At 43.9% G+C, this 25,802-nt stretch overlaps 1 protein-coding gene across 1 annotated transcript; it reads right to left on the bottom strand.

Moving 5' to 3' along the window:
* Positions 1-8,027: 8,027 nt before the first annotated feature.
* On the bottom strand, positions 8,028-24,701 carry LOC125447785 (glia maturation factor gamma-like). The gene is made up of 7 exons (XM_059640932.1): positions 24,391-24,701; positions 20,097-20,193; positions 18,812-18,861; positions 17,233-17,281; positions 15,092-15,175; positions 11,987-12,060; positions 8,028-8,182 (listed from the first exon to the last, which is right to left on the bottom strand). Exons 1-7 carry the CDS (start codon positions 24,391-24,393, stop codon positions 8,111-8,113), a joined length of 429 nt encoding a protein of 142 aa, XP_059496915.1. The 5' UTR covers positions 24,394-24,701; the 3' UTR covers positions 8,028-8,110.
* Positions 24,702-25,802: the final 1,101 nt, after the last annotated feature.

Below are 25,802 nucleotides of genomic sequence, written 5' to 3'. Positions count from 1 at the left end.
CATGCATTTGCTCACATTTAGGAAAGCCAGATGGATGAGACAAACAATATTTTTTATGAATACCTGATGGGAAGGTAAGCGATATATAGAACCTCGTCTTGGACAAAAGTCCAAAAGCTGAGAGGCTATTTCCCCTCATGGGAGAGTCTAGGACCACATGGGCATAGATTCAGAATAAAGGGGTGTCAACTTACAACTGAGATGAGGTAGAATTTCTTTTCTCAGAAGGTTGTGAGTCTTTGGAACTCCTTGTCACAGAGAGCTGTGGGGGCAGTGTTGTTGTTCATATTTAAGGCTGAGATCGATAGGTCCTTGATCAGTCAGGGAAATTGGGGTTGCGGGGAAAAGGCAGGCAAGTGGACAGGAGGAATGTGGGGTCAGCCATGATCCTATTGAATGGCAGAACAGGATCAGGAAGCCAAACAACTTACTTCTCATCAGAAGCAAAAACAGAAGTTGCTGGAAAAGCTCAGCAGGTCTTGCAGCACCTGTGGAGAGAAAGCAGTCTTAACGTTTCGGGTTGAGACACCCTTAACGTTTCGGGTCGAGTGACCCTTCTTAAAAATCTGAGGAATTCTGAGGTAGGGTGTCTCGACCCGAAACATTAACTCTGTTTTTCCTTCACAGATGCTGCCAGACCTGCTGAGATTTTCCAGCAATTTCTGTTATGGTTTCTGATTTACAGCATCCGCAGTTCTTTCAGTTTGTATTTACCTTACTACTTATGATTTTATGGTCGAGCCAAAATGACTTTGTCATCGTTCTTTTTGGAATTTTGGTGACAGCACCTTGTTGATTTCGGTGACCCTAAATTCAGTTGCTGAACTTAAGTCTTGGCTGATTTGGACATTTTCTTCTTTTTCACAAAGTCTTCAATGTTACTTCATTTCCAAAAAAAAAGGCGAAGAAGTGCAACTTCACTTACTACAGGTGTTTGTTTTTGCAAGTCTGTATCCCAAACGAACTCTCTCCGTCCACTGACAGCCGCGTACAACTAATTCAAAGCCTGATGATGTGAAGCTTCTTCATTATTATTCTGATAAACCTGGTGCAAGCAAGTAAACTAAATTATTGAAATCCAGTTTTTTTTTAAATACATGCCTTTGTATAAGCAATAATTGACAGAATTACACTTTGAGCTCTTAGAAAGAACTCACCCATTCCCTGCTAAGAGCAACTCGGGACAGGCATTCAATGCCGGCCAGCCAGCAATACCCATACCCCCGAGTAAATAAAAAAAAGCTAAACACTCCAAATTACCATTTAAAGTAAAATATCTGATACCTTTATGATGGAGAGAATTATAGAGATAAAGAGAAATGTTGTAACTAACAGAATGCAACAGAGTCAGACAGATAGACAGAAACAGAGGGGAATCACTTCCCTCCTTGTAAAGAAATTTTGGATCTTGCGAACTTTAACTTTCCCCATCAGCAAGACACAGATGGAAGCTTATCACATAGAGTCACAGAGACAGAGAGCATGGAAACAGATTCTTCAGCCCAATCCATCCATGCCAACCAAATATCCTAAATTACTCTCATCCCATTTGCCAGCATTTGGCCCATATCCCTCTAAACCCTTCCTATTCATATACCAGAGATAATGGGAACTGCAGATGCTGGAGATTCCAAGATAATAAAATGTGAGGCTGGATGAACACAGCAGGCCAAGCAGCATCCCAGGAGCACAAAAGCTGACGTTTCGGGCCTAGACCCTTCATCAGAGAGCTCTCTGATGAAGGGTCTAGGCCCGAAACGTCAGCTTTTGTGCTCCTGGGATGCTGCTTGGCCTGCTGTGTTCATCCAGCCTCACATTTTATTATCTATTCATATACCATCCAGACGCCTTTTAAATGTTGTAACTGTACCAGCCCCCACCACTTCCTCTGGCAGCTCATTCCATACACGCACCACCCTCCGTGTGAAAATGTTGCCCCTCAGGTCCCTTTCAAATCTTTCCCCTCGCACCTTAAACCTATGTCCCTCTAGTTTTGGACTCCCCACCCCAGAGAAAAGACCTTGACTATTCACCCTATCCATGCCCCTCATGATTTTATAAACCTCTATAACCCCTCAGTCTCTGATGCTCCAGGGAAAATAGCCCCAGCCTATTCAGCCTCTCCCTGGAGTTCAAACTCTCCAATCCCGCCAACATCCTCGTAAATCTTTCTGAACCTTTTCAAGTTCAACAACATTCTTCCTATAGCAGGGAGACCAGAATTGCACACAGTGTTCCAATAGTGGCCTAATCAATGTCCTGTACAGCTGCAACATGACCTCCCAACTCCTACATTCAATGCACTAAACAATAAATCAAGCATACCAAATGCCTTCTTCACTATCCTGTCTACCTGGGATTCCACTTACGAGGAACTATGAACCTGCACTCCAAGGTCTCTTTATTCAGCAACACTCCCCAGGACCATTCCATTAAATATGTAAGTCCTGCCTTGATTTGCCTTTCCAAAATGCAGCACCTCACAATTATCTAAGGAGCGAGGAAGAGACTGCACTGTGCCACAAACCGTGGTCAGAACAATACTAATCGTTGTACCAGATTTTCAGAATACTGACTGATGAGAAAAGCAAGGAAACCTTTCAAAGGTGAATTGGGTGAACACTTGGAAATCTTTTAGCACCATGATTACAAAAGGCAGGGATTAGCTGGATAGCTCTTTCACAGGACTGGCACAGGTACAATAGTACAGTAGCTCTCCACTGTGTTGCTCAATGCGTTTTTGCAGCTGGATTCTAACTATGCAAAAAAACCCCTCAATCTGTGCTTCATGGAGAATGACAGATATCTCACTGCAGCCAAATTGAGAGACTCAGTGGAGAGTAACAACACAATTGCATGGGCTCATGTTGTCTAATTGAAAATCATTAGACTTTGACATTTGTTTTCTACCATATTAATTAGATGTGGGAGAAAGACATGAACTCGTCACTGATACTTGTTCCCAGAGCAAGCACAGGGCCAAATAATGCATAAATGGAGAGACACAGTCTGCCAGTGCATTTCTTTATTAAGCAGTTGCCCTTTTGGGGAAGATCAGCAGTAATCTGATACAGAGACGCAGAGAGTGGCTGTGTCACTCAGCTAGGCTTCTGGCTGTTTTTCACTCTACACTCAAACCGTAATATTATCATCAATTAATGGCTAAATCTACAGGTACCATGAACACACCATGAAAACCAGCTGATTCACCAGTCATACGGCACGGAAACAGAGCCTTCGGCCCAACCAATTCATGCCGACCATAATCCCAAAATAAACGAATCGCAGCGAGTTTTGAGAAGATTGGTAGCTCAGGTTGAGTTTCTGGATGTAAGTTTGCTCATTGAGCTGGAAGGTTCATTTTCAGATGTTTCGTCACCATTCTGGGGAACATCATCAGTGAGCCTCCGGTGAAGCGCTGGTGTTATGTCCCACTTTCTATTTATCTGTTTAGGTTTCCTTGGGTTGGTGATGTCAAAGTGGACTTTGATTGGGACAACACATCCATCCTAGGACAAGCCAAACAGAGACACGCACGAGAATTCCTAGAAGCATGGCATTCCAACCGGAACTCCATCAACAAACACATTGATTTGGAGCCCATCTACCACCCTCTGAGAAAAAGAACAGGAAATGATATCACCAACACGGGAAATGACATCAACACGGGAAATGATATCACCAACCCGAGGAAACCTAAACACATAAATAGAAAGCAGAACATAACACCAGTGCTTCACCAGAGGCTCACTGATGATGTTACCTAAAATGGTGATGAAACGTGTGAAAACAAACCTTCCAGCTCAGCAAGTAACCTAATCCCACCTGCCTGCACTCAGCCCACATCCCTTCAAACATTTGTTATTCATGCACTTATCTAAATCTCTTTTAAACATTGTCATTGTACCCACATCCATTACGTCCTCTGGAAGTTAATTCTACACTCAAACCGCCCTCAGTGTAAAAAAAAATTGACCCTCATATCTTTTTTAACTCATTCTCCTCTCACCTTAAAAATGTGCTCCCTAGTCTTTAAATTCCTCACCCTAGGGAAAAGACACTTGCCATTCACCTAATCTATACTCCTCTATTTAACAAACCCCAATAAGATCACCTCTCAACATCCTACGCTCCAGTGAATAAAGCCCCAGCCGATCCAGCCTTTCTTTATAACTCAAACCCTCCATACCCAGCAACATCCTGGTAAATCTCCTTTGAACCCTCTCCTGCTTAATAATCTCCTTCCTCTAACAGGACGATCAGAACTGGGCACAGTACTCCAGTAGAGGCCTCACCAATATCCTGTACAACTTCAACATAACATCCCAACTCCTATACTCAAAGGCCTGAGCAATGAAGGCAAGCATGCTAAATGCAGTCTTAAACACTTTATCTGCATGTTGCCATCGTGACAACTTTCAGCAAGACCGTACATGCTGGCACTGCGCTTATTTTGTTAATTCAGCACGAGAACAGGAAAAGTCAATGCACTTTGCATCCGAAGCTACGTATGAAGCAATGAGTTTAAATCTTGCCAAGACCTCAGGCCTCTCTACCTCTGCACCCTGCTCCAGCCCCACAATCCTCTGCCATCTCTGTGAATTCTAGTCCCTTCAGGTTCCCCAATTTCCATTGCTCCACCATTCAGCTGGACCTGGGCCCTGGCTCTGAAATTCCCTCCTTCAACCTGGTGGTGGTGAGCTGCCTCCTTGTACCACTGCAGTCCTTATTCTGTGAGTTGACCCACAACGCCCTTAGGGAGAGAATTCCAGGATTTTGACCCAGCGACACTGAAGGAACAGTGATATATTTCCGAGTCAAGATGGTGAGTGGTTTGGAGGGGGACCTGCAGCAAGTGGTGTCCCCATGTATCTGCTGCCCTTGCCCTTCAGGATGGAAATGGTCAAGGATTTGGAAGGAGCTGTCTGAGGACCTTGGTGAATTTCTACAGTGCGTCTTGTGGGTGGTACACACTGCTGCGACTGAGCGTCAGTGGTAGAGGGAGTGGATATGTGTAGATATGGTGTCAGTCAAACAGGCTGCTTTGTCCTGGATGTTGTTGAGCTTCTTGTTTGATGGGGGCAGTATAGAGGGGGCTTTACTTATACTTTTATCTAACTCCATGCTTTACCTGTTTTGGAAAATTGCACAAGCAGAAATTATAATATATTTTTGTTGTTGGAGCCGCACTCATTCAGGGAAGTGGGGTTTATTCCATCACACTCCTGATTTGTGTCTTGTAGGTGGTGGATGGGCTTTCCAGAGTCAGGAAGTGAGTTACTCGCTGCAGGATTCCTACCTTCTGACTTGTTCCTGTAGCCACTGTGTTTATGTGATGAGCCCGGTTGAGTTTCTAGTCAATGGTAACAACAAGGATGCTGATAGTGGAGGATTCGGTGATGGTAACACCACTGAATGCCAAGGGATGATGATTAGATTGTTTCTTCTTGGAAATGGTCATTTGTGTGGTGTGAATGTTACTTGACACTTGCCCAAGCCTTGATCATGTTGTATTTGAACAGGGGCTGCTTCAGTATCTGAGGGATCATGAATGCTGCTGAACATTGTGCGATCATCAGCGAACATCCCCACTTCTAACTTTATGCTGGAGAGAAAGTCATGATTAAATCAGCTAAAGATCGGGCACTACCCCGAGGAACTCCTGCAGAGATGTCCTGGAGCTGAGTTGACTGAGTCCCAACAACCACGATCATCTTCCTATGGGTCAGATATGACTCCAGCTGGTGGAGAATTTGCCCCCAGTACCCATTGATTCCAGTTTTGCTCGGCCTCCTTGATGCCACACTCAGTCGAATGAGGCCTTGATGTCAAAGCTGTCACATTCTCCTCACCTCTGGAATTCAGCTCTTTTGCCCATGTTTGAGCCAAGGCTAAAATGAAATCAGCAGCTGAGTGGCCCAGGCAGAATCCAAACTGGGTGTCACTGAGCAGGTTATTGCTGAGCAGGTGCTGCTTGATAGCGCTGTTACTGACACTTTCCATCACTTTACTGAAGATCATGAGTAGACTGATGGGGCAGAAATTGGCCGGAACAAAAACAGAAATTGCTGGAAAAGCTCAGCAGGTCTGCGGAGAGAAATCAGAGTTAATGTTTCGTGTCGACTGAGCCTTCTTTAGAATGGAAATTGGCCAGGTTGGATTTGACCGGCCATTTTGTACAGGACATACCTGGGTAATTTTCTACATTGTTGTATAGATGTCGGTGTTATAGCTGTACTGGAACAGCTGGGCTCAGGGAGCAGCAAGTTCTGGAGCACAAGCCTTCAGTACTATTGTGGAATGATGTCAGGGCTCGTAGTCTTTGCAGTGCCCAATGTCTCCAACCATTTCTTGATATCACGTGAAGTGAAAGGAATTGGCTGAGGACTGGTATCTGTGATGCTAGAGTTTACTGGAAGATGCTGAGATAGATCATCCATTCAGCACTTCTGGCTAAAGTTTGCTGTGAAAGCTTCAGCCTTTTATTTTGCACTGATGTGCTTGGGCTCTTCCATCATTGAGGATGGGGATATTTCTGGAACCTTCTCCTGCAGTGAGTTGTTTAATTGTCCACCACCGTTCATGATTGGATGTGGCAGGACTGCAGAACTTAGATCTGACCCACTGGTTACCTTTATCACTTGCTGTTTTCGCTGTTTGGTGTGCAAGTCGTCCTGTTTGGTAGCTTCACCAGGTTAACACCTCATTTTCAGGTATGCCTGGTGCTGCTCCTGGCATGCCCTCCTGCACTTTCCATTGAACCAGGGTTGATCCCCTGGCTTGATGGTAATGGTTGAGAGGGTGATGTGTCAGGCCATGAGGTTACAGATTGTGCTGGAGCACAATTCTGCTGCTGTTGATAGCCCACAGCGCCTCATGGATGCCTGGTGTTGAGTTGCTAGATCTGTTCAAAGTCTGTCCCATTAGGCATGATGATAGTGCCACACAACATGATGGAAGTTATATTCAATGGGAATTCTGTCTCCACAAGGACCATGTGGCGGTCACTCTTACCGATACTGTCTTGAACAGATACATCTGCAACTGGCAGATCGATAGAGATGAGGTCAAGTATGTTTTTTCCTCTTGTTGGTTCCCTCACCGCCTGCCGCAGACCCAGTCTAGCAGCTATGTCCTTTGGGACCTGACTGGCTCGATCAGTAGTACTGCTGCCGAGCCACTCTCGGTGGTGGACATTGAAATCCCCCAACCAGAGTACATTTTGTACCTTTGCCATCCTCAGTGTTTCCTCCAAATATTGCTTGGCACGTACGAGTATTGTTTCATCAGCTAACGGAAGGTCATACATAGTAATCAGCAGGAGGTTTCCTTACCCATGTTTAATTTAAAGCCATGAGACTTCATGGAATCCGGGATCAAATGTTGAGAATTCCCTGAGCAACAACCTCCCGACTGTATACCAGCTGCCATCTCTGCAGGGTCCATCCTGCCAGTGGGACAGGACATATCCAGGGATGGTGATGGTGGTATCTAGGACATTTTCTATAAGGTATGATTCCTCGAGTGTGACTCCATCAGGGTGGTGCTCGATTAGTCTGTGAGACATCTCTCCCAGTTTTGTCACTAGGCCCCAAATGCTAGTGAGGAGGACTTTACACAGTCAACAGGGCTGTTTCTACCATTGTCTTTTCCACTGCCTGGGTTAATACCAAGAGTTCATTTCTTTGTTGAGATTTCATAGCAAATGATACAACTGAGTATTTATGAGGGCAGTTGAGAGTCAGTCACATTGCTGTGGGTCTGGAGCCACATGGAGGTCAGACTAGGTGAGGATGGAAGATTTCTTTCCCTAAAAGGCATTACTGAACCAGACAAATCTTTCTGATAATCAACAATGGTTTTGTGGTCTTCAGTTGTTTCTTAATATCAGATATTTTTATTGAATTCAAATTTCATCATCTGCTGTGGTGGGATTCAAGCCCAGAACATTAGCTGAATTTCAGAATGAATAGTCTAGTGGTAAATTGTGTGGTTTTACTTGTACGGGTACAAAAATACAGGAGAAAAAAAATGTAAAATTCATTTAATACATCTTCACCCAAAAAATCAAATTTTCAGAAATGAACACCTTTAAAGACTGTGCCAGTAATCAACGAAAGAATGCCAGTTTCTCACACAACCAATCCTCGGTGAGTTCATCGATGTTCCGAATTTCAAACACCTGTGTCCAGTCAATGAGAGAGAAAGGGGAGTGTGTAAGCACCATTCGTAGACACAGCTTCTCACCAATCACCAACAGCTTACCACTGATTTTGCAGAGCTAAAATCAATTCTCAGTTAGAAAGAACTAAAGGTTTGAATGCTTTATCAAGAACATCACTTGTACATGAGGCTTTTATCATACCATGTTTCTTACCCGGAACTACAACACAATTATTTTGGCATAGGCTGGGGGTGCAATGATATGGTCACTGGGCTTGTAATCCTGAGCCCCAGGCTAACAGTCTGTGGGCAACATGTAAAGACCATACCTTTTCATTTTTCTGTATTTTTGGAATGTGGACTGAAATGGGATAAGAACTGCCTAACAGAGAAGGACGGAAGAAGGAATTACTGTAGATTTGAAAAACAAGTCATTAAATCATTATATGTTGTCTTTACTCTGCGACTTTGTTCAAGCAATGGAAAAAGCTGTTTGCAGATGGGTTGCAGATGACTTGTGTATACGGTGAGATTTGGCCAGCAACAAGGTGCTGATTGGGTAGTGGAGTTGTAAACAGTCGTGCATGACAAAGGTTATTAGCCTAACAACAACTATCTGATTGGCTCCAGGGTAGCTGAACAGCTTGTGGGTGCGCACAATGCTGGCAGAAGCTGCAAGACAGATGACCTATCTTTTTCTCCAGTAAAATACCTAAACTCTAAAGGAAAACAGTTTATTTTCCCTAAACAGATAAAAAAACCGAAGAACCAAATCAGAAACAAAAACAGGAATTGCTGGAGAAACTCAGCAATTCTGGCAGCATCTGTGGAGAGAAAGCAGAGTTATTGTTTTGGGTTCAATTATCCTTCTTCAGAACAGCGTGCTGAGCTTTTGCAACAATTTCTAAGTTTATTTTCCCTCACCAGTTGTTGAAACTGTGCACTTTAACCAATAACTAAGAGACATTGCAGTTGGTTAAGCAACCAACTTTGCCTCCTGCAAATTATTGAAAGGAACCAGAAGGAGTGAAGACTAAAAATGTCCTGACAAGCAAAAGTATCATATCAGCAAACACTGTGGGCTACGAACTCTGTGGGCCATGAACCCTGTGAATTGAGAACCCAGAGGATTTGGAGTCCAGTGGATTGTAAACCCTGTGGACCAAGAACCCCATGAACTGAGAACCCAGAGGACTGGGAGCTCTGTGGGTTGGGAACTCTGTGAATTGGGAACTCTGTGGACCATCAACCCTGTGAATTGAGAACCCAGGGAATTGGGAACTCTGTGGGTTGGGAACTCTGTGAATTGGGAACTCTGTGGACCATCAACCCTGTGAATTGAGAACCCAGAGGATTGGGAACTCTGTGGATTGAGAACCATCTGGACTGGGAACCCTTTGGATTGGGATCCCTGTGCTTCCCCAATTTATTTTTCATTCTATCCAAAACACCATTCTTTTGTCTGTTTGTTTGTGTGGATTTCTTTTTTGTTTGAAGGGGGTCCAAACGTATCTGGTAGACTTATAAGTCAAAAGTTTGTAGTTGCTTACTTGTGTTTAGAATCTATTTACCTCTAATAAAAGAAGAAGACTCTTGTTAAAAAAAAACAGGTTTTTAGTGTGCCTTTTCTGTTGACTTGGGTCTATGTGTCAGATAAATTGGAGACTGCACGTTTTGATAATAGTTTTAACTGTTGTTATAACGCCAGGAAAGCTGGGCATGACTTCCAGTGCCTTCCCCAGTGCAATGTCACAATGAAAGCTCATGGAATTGGAGTTCACTTAACAAACTTGGAATTAAAAGCTAGTGTCAGCTAATGGTGAGAATGAAACTACCATCAAATATTGTAAAAATCCATCCAGTTCACAAATGCGCAGGGAGAGAAGGAACTTTGCTGATCAAGCCACTCTATCCACTATCAACAAATGCCGATATTGTCAGTGACACATCCCATTTATAAAAATCATATAGATAACCCCCAAAGTTATAGGCTGTGTTCCTCATATTCATTTGGATTAGCCTCAAGAGGCGTAGACCTGTGGGGCGGGTGGTGAGAAAACACCCAGTACAGGTGGGCTATTCATACAGTGAGTGAGTACCAATACTACACAAAGTGAATAATCTGTCAACACAGCAACCCGAGTGAGGTCCCAAATCATGATGGAATATGGAAAATGTCAAGTACGCCAAGAAACATTGCAAGTTAATGGAACTGAAGGCTTGTTTTCAGTTCCTTTTAATGATGGGGAAAGGATGTTGACATGACCAGAGCAGAAATACATATTTTCTATTTGTTTCTGGGATACAGGTGCCACCAGATGGCCTGCAATTGTTGCATTTCCTAAGACCTCAGAGGGGTCTTAAGAGTAAACTGCACACGCTGGAGTCACATGTAGGCCAGACCAGGTAAGGACGGCAGATTTCCTTCCCTAAAGGACAGTAATGACCCAGATGGGGTTTTACAGTAATGATTACATGACCACCCTTCTGGGTTGCTATTGAATTCAAATTTCACCATGTTCCAGGGGGAAATTCAAACCCATGAGCCCAAAATATCAACCCACTGCCTCCCCAAATATAACAAAATAAAACTGAGACAGAAATAAAAGTGCCAAGAACTGAGAGAGGACTGAGTGATGTACAGAAGGAAATGAGGTTTGAAGCAGTGTTGAGACATGTTCAGATGCTGTGATATTTCTGTAGATTTTGTGCAACACTGGGCCAAATCTGTTTGTCATGTTCAACTCCTTATGATGTCCTGGTTCTGGCATTTACGAGAATTGTTGTGGTTGAGACCCTGATATTTTCAACATGACACATGACCTCAGAGTGAATTAAAATGCAAAGCAATCCGTCCACTGGAGCACTAGTGTCTGTTTCCAGCCCGATGAAGGAGACCACTGGGATCTATAGGGAGTCTAATATAATCACAGAAAAATCCCAAAGCAAATCAAACAAAGTAAATTGATTTACAATGTGTTGACTGCTGGATTGTGCACAAGATCCCATAAACTATCATGTTTGATGGTACTAACTGGTAGGAGAGTTGACCAGAGGAATTGATGCTTCATGTTCAAGGTGATGCCACATCTCCCTGAACCCCAGCAGAGCAGGGGCCTCCATCAGATTGTAGCTGAAGGATTGCACCTCTGACAATATGGTACTCCCTCAGTCTGGCAAGGGAGAGCCGCTCTAACAATTTGGAAATACTAAGTGGGGTTTACTCCCAGGGTTTAGGACTCTAACACTGGGGCCACAGGCTGAAAAAATTCAGTCCATGTTTCCTCTCTGGCCGCAATGTCCAGGAAAGTTCTTGCTTTGATTACCGGCTTTGTGTGAGTTAGTTGATCTGAACTGGGTCAGCTGTGTAGTGAGGGTGTACACTGGGTTATGGTAAGGAGGCTCTTTCCTCTAACTGACATCCAATGGCCACCAATACATGTAAGCATTGAGAAAAAGTGAGGATCTTTGGATAATCTTGACGATCCTTTGACAAACTTTGGATAAGAATGTGAAGCTTGGTTGAGAATGGGATCGTTGAGTGAGAATGGGAATGATCTGCAGGTGATGGGATTTGCTGAAATCCACCAGACTTTCTCCCCAGTCATTCCCAGAATGGGCACAATTTGTCCATTCAATGGCCCCGCAAACCCATTCTCTTGCTTCAAACTCAAAGAACAGGTTAGGTGTCACACAGCATCCCATGAAACTGCACCCAATGCAAATCATAATCTCCCCAAGCAGAGTAAGCTAATGGGAGTCTTCAATTATAAATGGTATTGGACAGTGTATTGAAAGGCCCCTATTACAGAGGTGTACCCACCTTGGTGAGCTCTCCAAGTTGCACCAGTCTATTTTTACTGCCAGCATACATCATCTGCTGTTGGGGGTTACATCCTGCAACCAATGGTGAGAGCAGTTAGGTATGTGTTTCCAGCCAACATCATGGATTGTTACTTAATGAGTCTAATCAGGATATTGAGAGAGGGAAGGATGACTCCAGGGCCATAGAAGAATAGAGATGGTACCTACTGCAATGGCCATAGAGGAGTAGAGACAGTACCTACGCATGGGACAACATGGGATTCTGGGAATAACTCCACTCTGTAAACCAGCAAGTATCAATAGTACACAACCCGCAGCTGAGTAATGGTTGATTAGTGACACACTTGCATCTCATTCACTCAACAACTGATAGCCTCATTCATGCTTTTATTATCTCTAGACTCAGTTGTTCCAATGCTCTTCTGGCCAGGCTCCCAGCTTCTGCACTTCATCATATCAGGATCATCCAGAAACACTCTCTGGATCCTGGTTTGCACCATGTCTCATTCTCCAATCACCCTGTTGTTCATTGTTCTGCAAATGTTCACAGTTCTCCTATGTCGCATTTTTAAAATTCACATCATTATGCTCAAATTTCTTAGTACTCCTTTTCTCTCCAGCCTCTACACCCCTATATCTGCAACCTCCTCTGTCCCCTACTCCCCTCCCTATCTCTGTAACCCCTGTAACCCCTAGAACCCTCCCTATCTCTATGATCTCACCAGCCCCCAAACCTCTCCCTATATCTGTACTTCCTTCAGCCCCTATACCCCTTAACTCTATAACTTCCTCCAGACCCAACACACTTCCCCAGCTCTGTAACCTCCTCCAGCCCCTATTCCCATTCTCTATCTCTGAAAGGTCCTCCAGCCCCTACAGCTCTCCCTATCTCCACAACCACCTCCCGCCCTACACACTTCTTTAGCTGATTGGGCCCAAAGTGCTGGAATTCACTTCTTACACCTCTCCATTGTCTAGACTGCTGTGATATACCCTTATATCAACTGGTGATGCTCAGGCCTGAATCTAACTCACTCAAAACACGATCAGAGAACTAAAATCTGACCACGTTTTACATGCGAGCTCACAGTTATCTGAGATAAAACAACAGAGGCCGACACACACCAAGTAATTACAACCCCAGTATTGGCCAACGTTCTTTGCAATACCACAACTTTACTTTGAACCAGAGTAAAGCTACCTCTATAGATAACAAAGTGTGAAGCTGGATGAACACAGCAGGCCAAGCAGCATCTCAGGAGCACAAAAGCTGACGTTTCGAGCCTAGACCCTTCATCAGAGGTGATGAAGGGTCTAGGCCCGAAACGTCAGCTTTTGTGCTCCTGAGATGTTGCTTGGCCTGCTGTGGTCATCCAGCTTCACACCTCGTTATTTTGGATTCTCCAGGATCTGCAGTTCCCATTATCTCTAAAGCTACCTCTACACTGTTCTTATCAAACATTCCTAGACAAGTGCAGTACAGTGACAGAGATAATGGGAACTGCTGATGCTGGAGAATCCAAGACAACAAAATGTGAGGCTGGATGAACACAGCAGGCCAAGTAGCATCTCAGGAGCACAAAAGCTGACGTTTCGGGCCTAGACCCTTCATCAGAGAGGGGGATGGGGTGAGGGTTCTGGAATAAATAGGGAGAGAGGGGGAGGCGGACCGAAGATGGAGAGAAAAGAAGATAGGTGGAGAGAGTATAGGTGGGGAGGTAGGGAGGGGATAGGTCAGTCCAGGGAAGACGGACAGGTCAAGGAGGTGGGATGAGGTTAGTAGGTAGATGGGGGTGCGGCTTGGGGTGGGAGGAAGGGATGGGTGAGAGGAAGAACAGGTTAGGGAGGCAGAGACAGGTTGGACTGGTTTTGGGATGCAGTGGGTAGAGGGGAAGAGCTGGACTGGTTGTGTGGTGCAGTGGGGGGAGGGGACGAACTGGGCTGGTTTCGGGATGCGGTGGGGGAAGGGGAGATTTTGACACTGGTGAAGTCCACATTGATACCATTAGGCTGCATGGTTCCCAGGCGGAATATGAGTTGCTATTCCTGCAACCTTCGGGTGGCATCATTGTGGCACTGCAGGAGGCCCATGATGGACATGTCATCTAAAGAATGGGAGGGGGAGTGCAGTACAGTGTTAGATATAAGGTAGAGCTCTGTCTACCCTTTCAAACTGAGCATAATGCTACCACTACAATATCCCCATCAAGCACTCCAAGGAAAGGAACAGCAGGGTTTAGATACAGAGTAAAGCTCCTGCCTATCTTTTAAAGTTAAAGTAAAGCCACCTTGACACTACATCCATCAAACACTCCCAGGACAGGTACACATGCAGTTAGTTATGGAGTAAAGTTCCCTCCAGAGAACCATGATCTGACTGAATTTGGTGATATATTGCCCAGAAGAGCAGCCCTTTAGCGTCTCTGAGTGCAATTAAAGATTTGTTCCCAATTTGGGACTGGCCTGTTCACTCGTACCACACCTGCTGAGTGACAGATGAGAATACCCAAACACATTGCCTTTAGAGTAAGCACAACAAGAGTTTCTGAGGTCAACCAGATTCAACAATTATTCATAGAGTCTTACAGTTGTACAGCATGGAAACAGACCCTTCGGTCCAACTCGTCCATGCCAACCAGATATCCAAATTAATGTAGTCCCATTTGCCAGCATTTGCCCCATATCCCTCTAAACGCTTCCTATGCATATATCCTATCAGATGCCTCTTAAATGCTGTAACTGTACCAGCCCCCACCACTTCCTCTGGCAGCTCATTCCATACACGCACCACACTCTGTGTGAAAACGTTGCCCCTCAGGTCCCTTTCACCTTAAACCTATGCCCCTCTAGTTTTGGATTCTCCTACCCTGGAAAAAAGACCTTGGCTATTAACTCTCTCCATGCCCCTCATGATTTTATAAATCTCTATAAGGTCACTCCTCAGTCTCTGATGCTCCAGGGAAAATAGCCTCGGTCTGTTCAACGCCTCCAAAAAATTCAAACCCTCCCACCCCAGCAACATCCTTGTAAATCTTTCTGTACCCTTTCAAGTTTAAAAAGATCTTTCTGATAGCTGGTCCAGGAGATGAATCTGTGTTCTTACCTTGGGGGCTGCTGAAAATCAAGCACATTGGATAAGACACCCTCTTGTCATGATGCACATACTTATAGCTATAAACTATAAATCTGAACCGTTGTCAAGGAAACAATAAAAACCTGTCTCATTACATGTGGAAAGGATAAAAAGAAGCATTGTTCATTGGGTCTTCAATAATTGTAATCAATAATTACACAGATAATTAATAATACAGTCGCGGCCCCAACAACTGGAAGCAAGAAATTGCTTGTGTTTAAACATTCATATTCTCCACTCGTCGCAATCCAAGCAGTCAAATTGTTCCTCAGTCAATTATCCAGAAATCCTGGTCATACATGTACAGCCAAACTTGACAGTGAATTTGAAAACAGCCACAAGAGACATGAGTAGCTCATCTGCTTTGACGCCATAGTTTGAGCAGACAGGCATCAAACACTCCCAGGACAGGTATAGCCCAGGAGTAAGATACAGGGTAAAGCTCTTTCTATATTGTCCCATAAAACACTCCCAACACAGGGACAGCATAGGGGTTAGATACAGAGTAAAACTCCGTCTACACTGACCCTATCAAACACTCCCAGGACAGAAATATCATGGGATTAGATACAGACTAAAGCTCTCTCTGCATTGTCCCTCATCAAACATTCCCCGGACAAGGACAGCATGGGGTTAGATATAGCCTAAAGCTCTCCCTACATTGTCCCTCATCAAATACTTCCAGGACAGGTATACCCTGGGATTAAGATACAGAGTAAAGCTCTCTCTATATTGTTCCATAAAGCACTCCCAGGACAGGGAAAGCATAGGGTTAGATACAGAGTAAAACTCCGTCTACACTGTCCAAATAAAACACTCCCAGGACAGAGACAGCATGGGGTCAGATATAGACTAAAGCTCTCTCTAGTGTCCATCATCAAATACTCCTAGGACAGGGACAGCATGGAGTGAGATGCAGAGTAAAGCTCCGTTTACTCTTTTAAACAGAAAATATAAATCGCTTACTCTTTTAGACAGTGGAGCAGGTGTTGTTTGAAGAGAGGTGTAGGTGGGATGCTCAGGTTATGAACGTAACAGCAAGAATAGGCCTTTCAGCCCCTCCAATCCACTGTGCCATTCAATGAAATCATGGTAGATTCACTAGCAAGTTGAATTACACATTCCCATCTTCCCCATAAAATATTTAATTCCCCTGTCCAACAGGAATCTACCTACCTCAGTATTTAAAATACTGAATGACATCTCTTCCACCACTTTCTGAGGCGGAGAATTCCAAAGTCACGCAACTGTTTGAAAGAAAAAAATGCATCTTGTACGTGTCCTGGCACAGGGACCTCTAATTTTAAAACAGAGTCCCCTTGTTCCAGACTGACCCACAACAGGAAATCACTCTCATCTCACCTCTTTCTTCCAAGATTGAACTAAGGTTGTGATGCGATCAAGGGCTAAGTAACTTTGGTGAAATCTGACCTGGGCATCAGCGAGCAGATTGTGATAAGTAAGTGGCACTTGATAGCAGTGTTGATTGTTTCCAACACTTTACTGATGTTCCAGAGTAGACTGACGGGGAAGTCATTGGCTAGGGTAGATTGTCTAGGAAACATATTTTCTCCAAACACCATTCAGGATCTTATGCACTTCAATCAAATTACCCCCTCATGATCCTAAAGTCGAGTGGAAATGAACCTAGTCCCATCAAACAACCAACTCCTTTCAGGAATCAATCCAGCTGACCTCCTCTGAACCACATCCGCTACATACACAACCTTCCTTAAATAAGGAGACCAAAACTGCATGCAGTATTCGAACTGCAGCCACAACAAAGTCCTGTACAACTGAAGCATAATCTCCTTCATTTTATCTTCAATTTCTTTCATAATAACGGATAGAATGCCACCAGTCTTTGTGATTACATGCTGTACCTGCACACTAACTCTTTGTGACTTATGTACTAAAACACTCAAATCCCTTTACACCTCTAAATTCTAAAGTTGGACTCTACTTAAATCATACTCAGCTTTTTAAATTCTTGCCGCTGTAGTGAACCACTTCACATTTTCCTACATTATCATCCACCAGCCAGAATGTGCCCATTCACTCAACCAATGTATTTCACAATGAGGTAGGTTTTTTTGTGTTGAAAGGATATCGAGGCTGTCTCTCCGGAAGTTCATTCCTCAGTTCATCTGGAGAAATATCCTGAAAGGAAAAGACTTGAATATAGAAAAGGATTACCACCCTTGCAGTCTTATAACATGCACAAAAGATACCTGGCTGCAGACCGGTGCACACAATTACCCTCACATTATACATTTTTATCTTCATTCATTCACAGGATGAGGGTATTGTTAGCTAGGCCAGCATTTATTGCCCATCCCTAATTGCCCAGAGGGCAGTTGAAAGTCAACCACATTGCTGTGGGTCTGGAGTCACATGTAGGCCAGACCAGGTAAGGTTGGCCGTTTCTTTCACGAAAGGACATGAGTGAACTAGATGGGTTTTTCCAACGATCCACAATGATTTCATCATCATCGTAAGAATTTTTTAAGTGAATTCAAATTCCATCATCTGCTGTGACAGGATTGAACCCAGGTCCCAAGAACATGTACACACAATTCAAATTTACAATGTCTGCTTTGGACACACACATAGCGGCCACTAAAGAATCAGGAAGATCCCTGATTTATTCTAATCTGGCACATCTCACCCAAGATAGAGCATTGCAACACTGGCAGTGGGAAAAACAGAAGGAACTCCTGCAGTGAGGTTAAGTGCTTGTGGGGATCAACAGAGGAAATCCTATTAAGATGTAATTCATTGTCTGGACTCACATGTGAAGAATATTGATTAATCATTAAGTGGTAGAATCAGTGAGATCGCGACTGGGAGCAGAAGGGATAATTCTGTATCTCCATCTTCTGTTGATTTTCCAAATGCCAGAGTGGGAATGGGAGATTGTGTTAGTGTAACAATTTGACACTGAATAACATGGGTTAACAAATCTAAAGGGATGTCTATCTATCTATCTGTATGGATACAGATGTAGAAATAGATATAGATATACAATGTGTTGACTGCTGGAATGTGCACAAGATCCCACAAACTATCATGTTTGATGGTGCTAGTTGGCAGGAGAGTTGACCAGAGGAATTGGTGCTTCATCTATACAGGATATCTATCCTCCTGGATACAATCTGCACTTTGGGTAGCTGACTGCTTGTTTCATCTTCCAGGGGTTTTATAGTTTGATTGGTCATATGACTCCAGCACAATTTCCATCTACAACAAGAACTTGTATTTACATCTATCAACGTAATAAAAAAAAACTGAAGCACCTTCTAGAAGCATCAGCAAACACTATTTTACACTCAGTTACATAAAAACGTGACCAAAAGGTTGGTTGAAGTTATAGGTTTTAAGGAGAAACTTGAAGGAGAAATGTGAGAGATTGGGAGAGGTTTAGGCAGGAAATTCTCAAGCTCAGGGGGCCCAGGCAGCTGTCCATGGTGCAGAGATGAAAATTGGAAATGCATTAGGCCAAAACTGGAGGAGGGCAGAGATTTCAGAGGGTTGAGGTTGGAGGTGATTTCTGAGACTGGGAAGGATGAGGCTATCGAGGGGTTTGAATAAAAGGGTGATAATTTTAAAATCACTATTGCCAGTGTAACACGCACTCTAACATTCCATATATTGTACAAATTGTTAGTTAGATTGCTTCAAGACACTTACCTCGTGCTCTTCCTCCAGCACCATCTGTTGGTTTTCTCTGTCAACTTTGACTAGAGAACAGGAGATAAATGAAATGTTGATACTTGTAAAAGATGAAGTGTCTTCAAGGGGATCAGGGGCAATTGCATAGCACAATACAAAGTGATGTATCATGATTTTAAACAGAACATAATTTTTGCAATGTGGACCTGGTTGACAAGGTGAGTTACTATCCACACTGGTCAGCCCTGAGAAGGTAGGACTGGGCAGTTGGAATCCCAATGCTTACAGCTCTTAAGACAACTGAGTGACCACTTCAGAGTCATCCAGGTTTGTGTGGGACTGGAGTCACATACGGGTCCAGAGTGGACAAGGACAGAATTGGGAATTTTACAAAGGACCTCCTTCACTGCAGATTTAATGCCTGTGAACTTGAATGTGATATCTGAGTGAGATGATGTGAATTTGGACCTCTGGCCTCAGAGTAACCATGAACTCACACACAAAGGGTTCAAGGATTCACTGACTTGGGTAAAGAGGGTGATTTAAGGGTTCAGTTGCTTCCCCTGTCTATTTTGTATGGAAACAACTTTTCCAGAAGCCAAATTCGGAAGTATTTTTCTGGCAATGACCTAGCCTTTGTTGTCCTCCCAACAAACATTACTTGTGTCTTTGGGAGGGACAGTACCCCTCTCATTCATCCTGCACTTCAATGGGCGGCAATATAGTGGTAATAGCATTGGATTAGTATTTCAGAACACAAGGTTAATGTTATAAGTACATGGATTTGAATCCCACCATGACAGATGGTGAAATTTGAGTTCAATGTAAAAATCTGGAATTAAAGCTAATTTAATGGCAATTGTCACAAAAGCCTTTATCCTCCACTGACCTACATGTGACACCAGAACCATAGTGATGTGGTTGGCTCTTAACCGCCCTCTGGGCAGTTAGGGACAGACAAGAGATGGTGCCCTAGCCAACGATGCCCTCATCCCTTGAGTGAATAAAAGAAAAATTTACAGAGGACCAAAGTGCACGCACTCAGGGATACACAGTCACTGGGCCAGCTCCTTCACCCCACAAGAAATCAAGTAGCAATCTGGTAGGGGTAAGGGGTTGAGGGCAATGGGGCAACCCATTACCAGTTCTTCAGATCTGCTCCATTAGCACAGGTATAAAGTGAAGAGGAGGAATCCCTGCTCACTCCAATGGAACACGAGGAGATGCCCGGTGTTGGGGAGAGGGGCTGTAGAGGTAACTGTACGAAGGCCTGGTTGCCATGGCACCGGGAACTCTTACTTACTGATGATGGCGGCATTGGCTGTCTCTTTGCGGAAGCGGAACTTCTTCAGCTTCTCCAAAAGCTTGGGGTCTACTTCACACACAACCAGTGAGTCCGACTAATAAGAAAGAAAGCAAGGGGGCTTACAACAAACATAGCATCGCCCACCATGCACAGAGTATGGGGATGTACATGACATCCATTCTATTTTATTATGTTCTGATTACGAGATCGACTCTCAAATTTCAAAGCAAAATAAGGGGATTCTCCACAGTATTCTTGCCAACATCTCCCTAACCCACATCATTAAAAACAAATTGCCCTGACCTAGGCTGCATGATCGCTCAGTGGTTAGCAAAGCTGCCTCATAGCACCAGGGACCTGGGTTTGATTCCACCCTCAGTCTGAATGGAGTTTGCACATTCCCCTGTGTCTGTGTGGGTTTCCTCTGAACGGTCTGGTTTCCTCTCACCGACAAAAGGTGTGCAGGTTTGGTGGATTGACCATGCTAAATTGTCCCATAGTGTAAAGAGGTGTGCAAGCTAGGTGGCTTAGCCATGGGAAATATAGGGATAGGGTAGGGGAATGGATTTGGGTGGGACACTCTTCAGAGGATTTGATGGGCTGAATGGCTTGCTTCCATACTTAGGGATTCTATGCTTATCACATTGCTGTCTGTGAGATCTTTCTGTGCACAAATAGGCTTCTGTGTTTATACCCGAGACTACACATTATATAAATAGTTCATCAGTTTGGGGTTTCCTGAGGTTGCGAAAGGTGTTATGTTAATCCAAGTTCTTTCTTTACATGTAACTATTTGCCCATGGGAAATTGGTCAGGGTGCCTCTGACTCAGCCCCGACATGTTACACATATAACCTCGCTAGGGACTATCTGTGGTGAAAGGAGCAGAATCAGTCACATCCAGAAACATTTTTCTTCCATTCTTTGTCCTGTTATCATCCCTTCTGCCTCAACTACAGCATCCTCCCTTTATTTGTTTAGTCTCTCCTTCCTTACATGCAATCTCACACCTTCCCTCTTATTTTTGATCTCCCTTTCCTCTTCCTCTGTCCACTTAAAACCTTATTTTCAGGCCATCAACTTGAAACATTTTCAGTTTCTCTCTCCACAGATGTGGGCAGGCCTGCTGAGTGTTTTGATTGTTTTTTTGTGCTTATAGGTGTGATGGCCTGACTGCTGAATTATGGGGAGAGAGAGTAAAGGCATTCAGGGCAGCATATACAGGAAGTGACTGGGTGAACTGTAGAGGGGAGGGACATAAACTAAGACTCGAGAGGATATGAAACTGTTGCTAAACTGGGGAGGCTAGAAACAAATCTGGTTCATTGAAAACAGTAATGACAATGGTTTTTGATGCACTGAAATACTACCTAGTGAGCTCCAAGTTGCATAGTTTCAACAGGTGAAGAGAATTAATCAAACTTTTGCTTGCACTTTCAGCTTAGTCAATTCAGCAAATCAATGCATTCTATAAATGACCAAAACCAAACACATGGACAACCCTCAGTCCTCAATTCTGCAGATGGAGCGTGCAGGCAGGTCAAGGGTCTGTGTCCATGGCCTCAGATTTTCATCCTGACTGTTGCTGATCATTTTCTGAAAGTCTGATTGGGGAACGGATGCTAGAAATGGGAAATATGAACTTTTTTTTAAGAAAGCCGTGGATATTTTAGAAGACTCTGGACAGTTGGGGATCTCTGCCTCCCTAAGCCCCCTGCAATCCTTAACCCTCAAAAACATATACCCCACCACACCACAAACAGTGATTGTATCAAAGTTAGCCAAGTGGAACTTCATAGAATATGAGTTCCCTGATTGGGGCTGTTATTCTGATCCAATCAGGAAGTCCTGGCTGACAGATATAAACAGGAGTGTCAGAGGTTCTGTTCACTCTAGAAGCGGACTCTGAGCTAACTAGTTCCTTATCATGTATTATGCAAGTGTAAATAAAGTGTGACTTGGTGATAGGATAGCGGCCTTTGTGGAGTTATTTCACCAGCCCCTGTATGTATTGTGCACTGTTCACTGTGGGAGGTTCATCACAGACTGCACCCCACCCCCAGACTTGGCACCAAACACAATGAAACACATTAAAATTCAAAAGCCCACTGCTCAATATTTTCATGCAGCATTTGAAAGACCTCCTGTGGTTCAATTCATTAAAACACCAAGTCATGTGACAGTGTGAGCTGCTCAGAACGGGACAGTCTTATGTTCGACTCCAGTCTGTGTTGATCTCGGCTGAATGTATCCAAATCTCTGAGAACAAAGTCCTCACAATCTCTGCACCTGATCACTTTGTGTAAAAGGTAACATTGCCATAGTCCCAGAGGGCTGCTGTCTCATTACAGAGAGACAACCAGTGGTGGTTTAACTTGCAGACCACCATACAACAGGCAAGGGGGGAGGTTGAGAAGGTGAAACCGTAGCCATAGAAGGAATTGAACCCACACTGCTGGCATTGTCCTGCACCAGGAAACCGCTGTCCACTCAAGTGAGTTAGCTGCTACATGCAGTTGATGGTGTAATCCTCGTACAGCCTGTTCTAATGGGAATGTCAGAGTGATAGGGAGCCATAGGCCATTTTCTGTGCCTTTTCCTGAGCTGGGAGGAAGAGGGAGGGAAGGGTAGCAAGGAGCAACAGAACAGGGCGGCACAGTGGCTCAGTGGTTAGCACTGCAGCCTCACAGCACCAGGGACCTGGGGTCAATTCCACCCTCGGGCAACTGGGTGTGTGGAGTTTGCACATTCTCCCTGTGTCCATGAGGGTTTCCTCCGGGTGCTCCGGTTTCTGCTCACAGTCCAAAGATGTGCAGGTCAGGTGCGTTGGCCATGCTAAGTTACCCATAGTGTTCAGGGATGTATAGGCATTAGCCATGGGAGATGCAATGTTTCAAGGATGGGGTGGGTCTGGGTAGGATGCTCTTCATAGGGTTGGTGTGGGCTCAATGGGCTGAGTGGCCTGCTTCCACACTGTAGGGATTCCATGTGAGCAGGGTGGCAGGGCCAGAATCAGATCTGTCTGTGATGAACCTTCCCCACTGGACAGTGCCCAATACATACTATAGGTACAGGGGGTTACTGAAATAACTCTACAAAGGCTGGTATCCTGTCACCAAGTCACACTTTATTTACACGTGCATGGTTCATGGCACTGACCCAACTTGATCAGTAACTCACTGCCTTCAAAATATGCAGCACATATGTGGAGCCACTGGTGTTGGGGGAAATGGAAATTTATTATCAATTACAGCACAACATATCATAAATATATTGAAAGAAATGAAATTGAATTTTCTACAGGAGCTAAGTAAAGAACTTCTCATCTTTGAGCAAGGCTCAAGGACCTGATTGCACCCTGGCAACTTTCTGCACCTTTTCTGGTCAACAATAACAAAGCTGAAATCTTCAATGCTGCAGAAAATCCATAGTGTGTTTCTTTTGCAACTTTCCTCACTATTCATCCCTGCCAGAACTATCCCTTGCTCCTTTGTACACTATGTGCAGAAATAAAAAGAACTGTTTCAAAGAAGTTATGGTCTAAACTTAGCTGCAATCTGTGAAATATACAATAAACATATGAATTAGGAGCAGGAACAGCCCATCTAGGCTGTCTCATCATTCAATAAGACCATGGCTGATCCAATGACTCCATGTTCCTGCCAAACCCCCAATAACCTTCCACGCCCTTTGATTATCAAAAATCTACCAACCACTGCCTTAAAAATATTCAAAGATATTGCTGCGGCTGCCTTTGGAGGAAGAGAGTTTGAAAGACGCACGACCTTCGTATAGCTGTCTTCAATGGGCATTCCCATATTTTTAAACAGTGACACCCCCAACACCCTCTTCTCCAAGTTCTGGACTCTCCCATAAAAGGAAACATTTTCATAAACAGCTTGTCGAGGTTCCTCAGGATCTGACATGAAGTAGGACTTCTGTAGAACTCGGAGGAGGATTGAGAAACATTTGACACAATTAACTCATTATATCAAAGCCATAAGTCAAATGGAAGAAGGGTCTAGGCCCGAAACGTCAGCTTTCCTGCTCCTATGATGTTGCTTGGGCTGCTGTGTTCATCCAGCTTTGCACCTTGCTAACTCAGCAGGTTATAGTCTAACAGGTTTATTTAAAATCGCAAGCGTTCAAAGCACTGCTCCTTTGTACTACTTTTGCGATTTCAAATAAACCTGTTGGACTGCAACCTGGTGTCGTGTGACTTCTGACTTAATATCAAAATATTTCAAAAGCGGTGAGGTAGCCCAAAGATTTAGAAAATGCAAACTGCTCACCATGTTGTCTTTATCTTCACCTTACGGCCTTGACTGCTCAGGATCACACTGGTCTTGTGACAGGATGCTCAGGCAGCTAGTTCCTCAATAAGTTTGACAGTAGATACGTGAATTGCAAATTTGCATTAACAAAAATGCCTCCAAGAAATAAAACTATGGTTGCAAATTTCCAAAACCATTCCACAAATTAACCATCTGCATTTGTAATCTCCCTACATCTCGCAATCAAGAAAACTGTAGCCAGTTTAAATTTGTCGGTTTAGCAATTGTGCCGAGAGTTGCTCCTTCCTGGCATGTGTTAGATAGAGACAAGGCTTGCACAACATCCTGTTTGAGCCACCACAAAGTTGCTTCAAAGAAATTCTCCGGAACAGTTGAAAAGTCAAACATCTCTCCTTAGGGCTTTAGAGTTTTAAAATTAAAAGTGCACTTTCAGCAGAGCAGGTGATAAGAAGAGAAAAACTGGACAGCAATTTGGAAGATAAAAGAAAAATTCTCATTTCCTCTCTCCCTTCTTGGAGGGACCTGTACAAGAAGGACGGATTGTACCTAAACTAGAGGGGTACCAATATCCTGGCAGGGAGGTTTGCTGGTGGCACTTGGGAAGGTTCAAACTAGAGTGGCAGAAGACAGGAACCAGGGGAATAGGTCAGCAAGTGGAACGATTGAGGAGAATGTAAACGTTCGGTAGGTCTAATAGGAAGAATCAATAGGGCAAGCTTAATGAACACGGCAGGACTGGCGGTTTGAAGTGTAATCATTTTAATGCAGGGAGAACAGGTGAAAAGTTAGATTGCAAGTGCAGCAAGTAATTAAGAAGGCAAATATTGTCCTTCATTACTAGAGGGATGGAGTTTAAAAGCAGGGAGATTATGCTGCAGCTGAATAGGGCACTGGTGAAGCCACACCAAAGTACTGTGTGCAGTTTTGGTCTCCTTACTTGAGAAAGGCTGGACTGGCAGATCTTTGTATTCTCTTTAGCCACAGGCAAGGTCCCAGAAGACTGGAGAATAGCCAATGTTGTTCCTTTGTTAAAAGGCAACAGGGATAATCCAGGAAATTACAGAGCAATGAGCCTTACATCAGTGGTAGTGAAATTATTGGAGAAGATTCTTAGGGACAGGATTTACTCATGTTTGAAAAAGAATGGACATTTTAGAGATCAACAGCATGGCTTTTGTGCAGAGGAGGTCTTGTCTCACAAATTTGATTGAGCTTTTTGAAGAAGTGACAAAGATAATTGTTGAGGATAGGGCAGTGAATGTTTTCTACTTTACTGAAGCATTTGACAAGGTTCCCCTGGTAGGTTGATCCAGAAGTTTAAGTCACACGGAATCCACAGTGAGCCTAAGTTGGATACAAAACTGGCTTGGTCATAGAAGACAGTGGATAGTTATGGAGGGGTGTTTTTC

This window comes from Stegostoma tigrinum, chromosome 39 (genome assembly GCF_030684315.1).
Source record: "Stegostoma tigrinum isolate sSteTig4 chromosome 39, sSteTig4.hap1, whole genome shotgun sequence".
Classification (NCBI taxonomy): Eukaryota; Metazoa; Chordata; class Chondrichthyes; order Orectolobiformes; family Stegostomatidae; genus Stegostoma; species Stegostoma tigrinum.
Note: the sequence above shows the minus strand (reverse complement) of the source record. Positions and strands in the feature narration are given on the sequence as shown.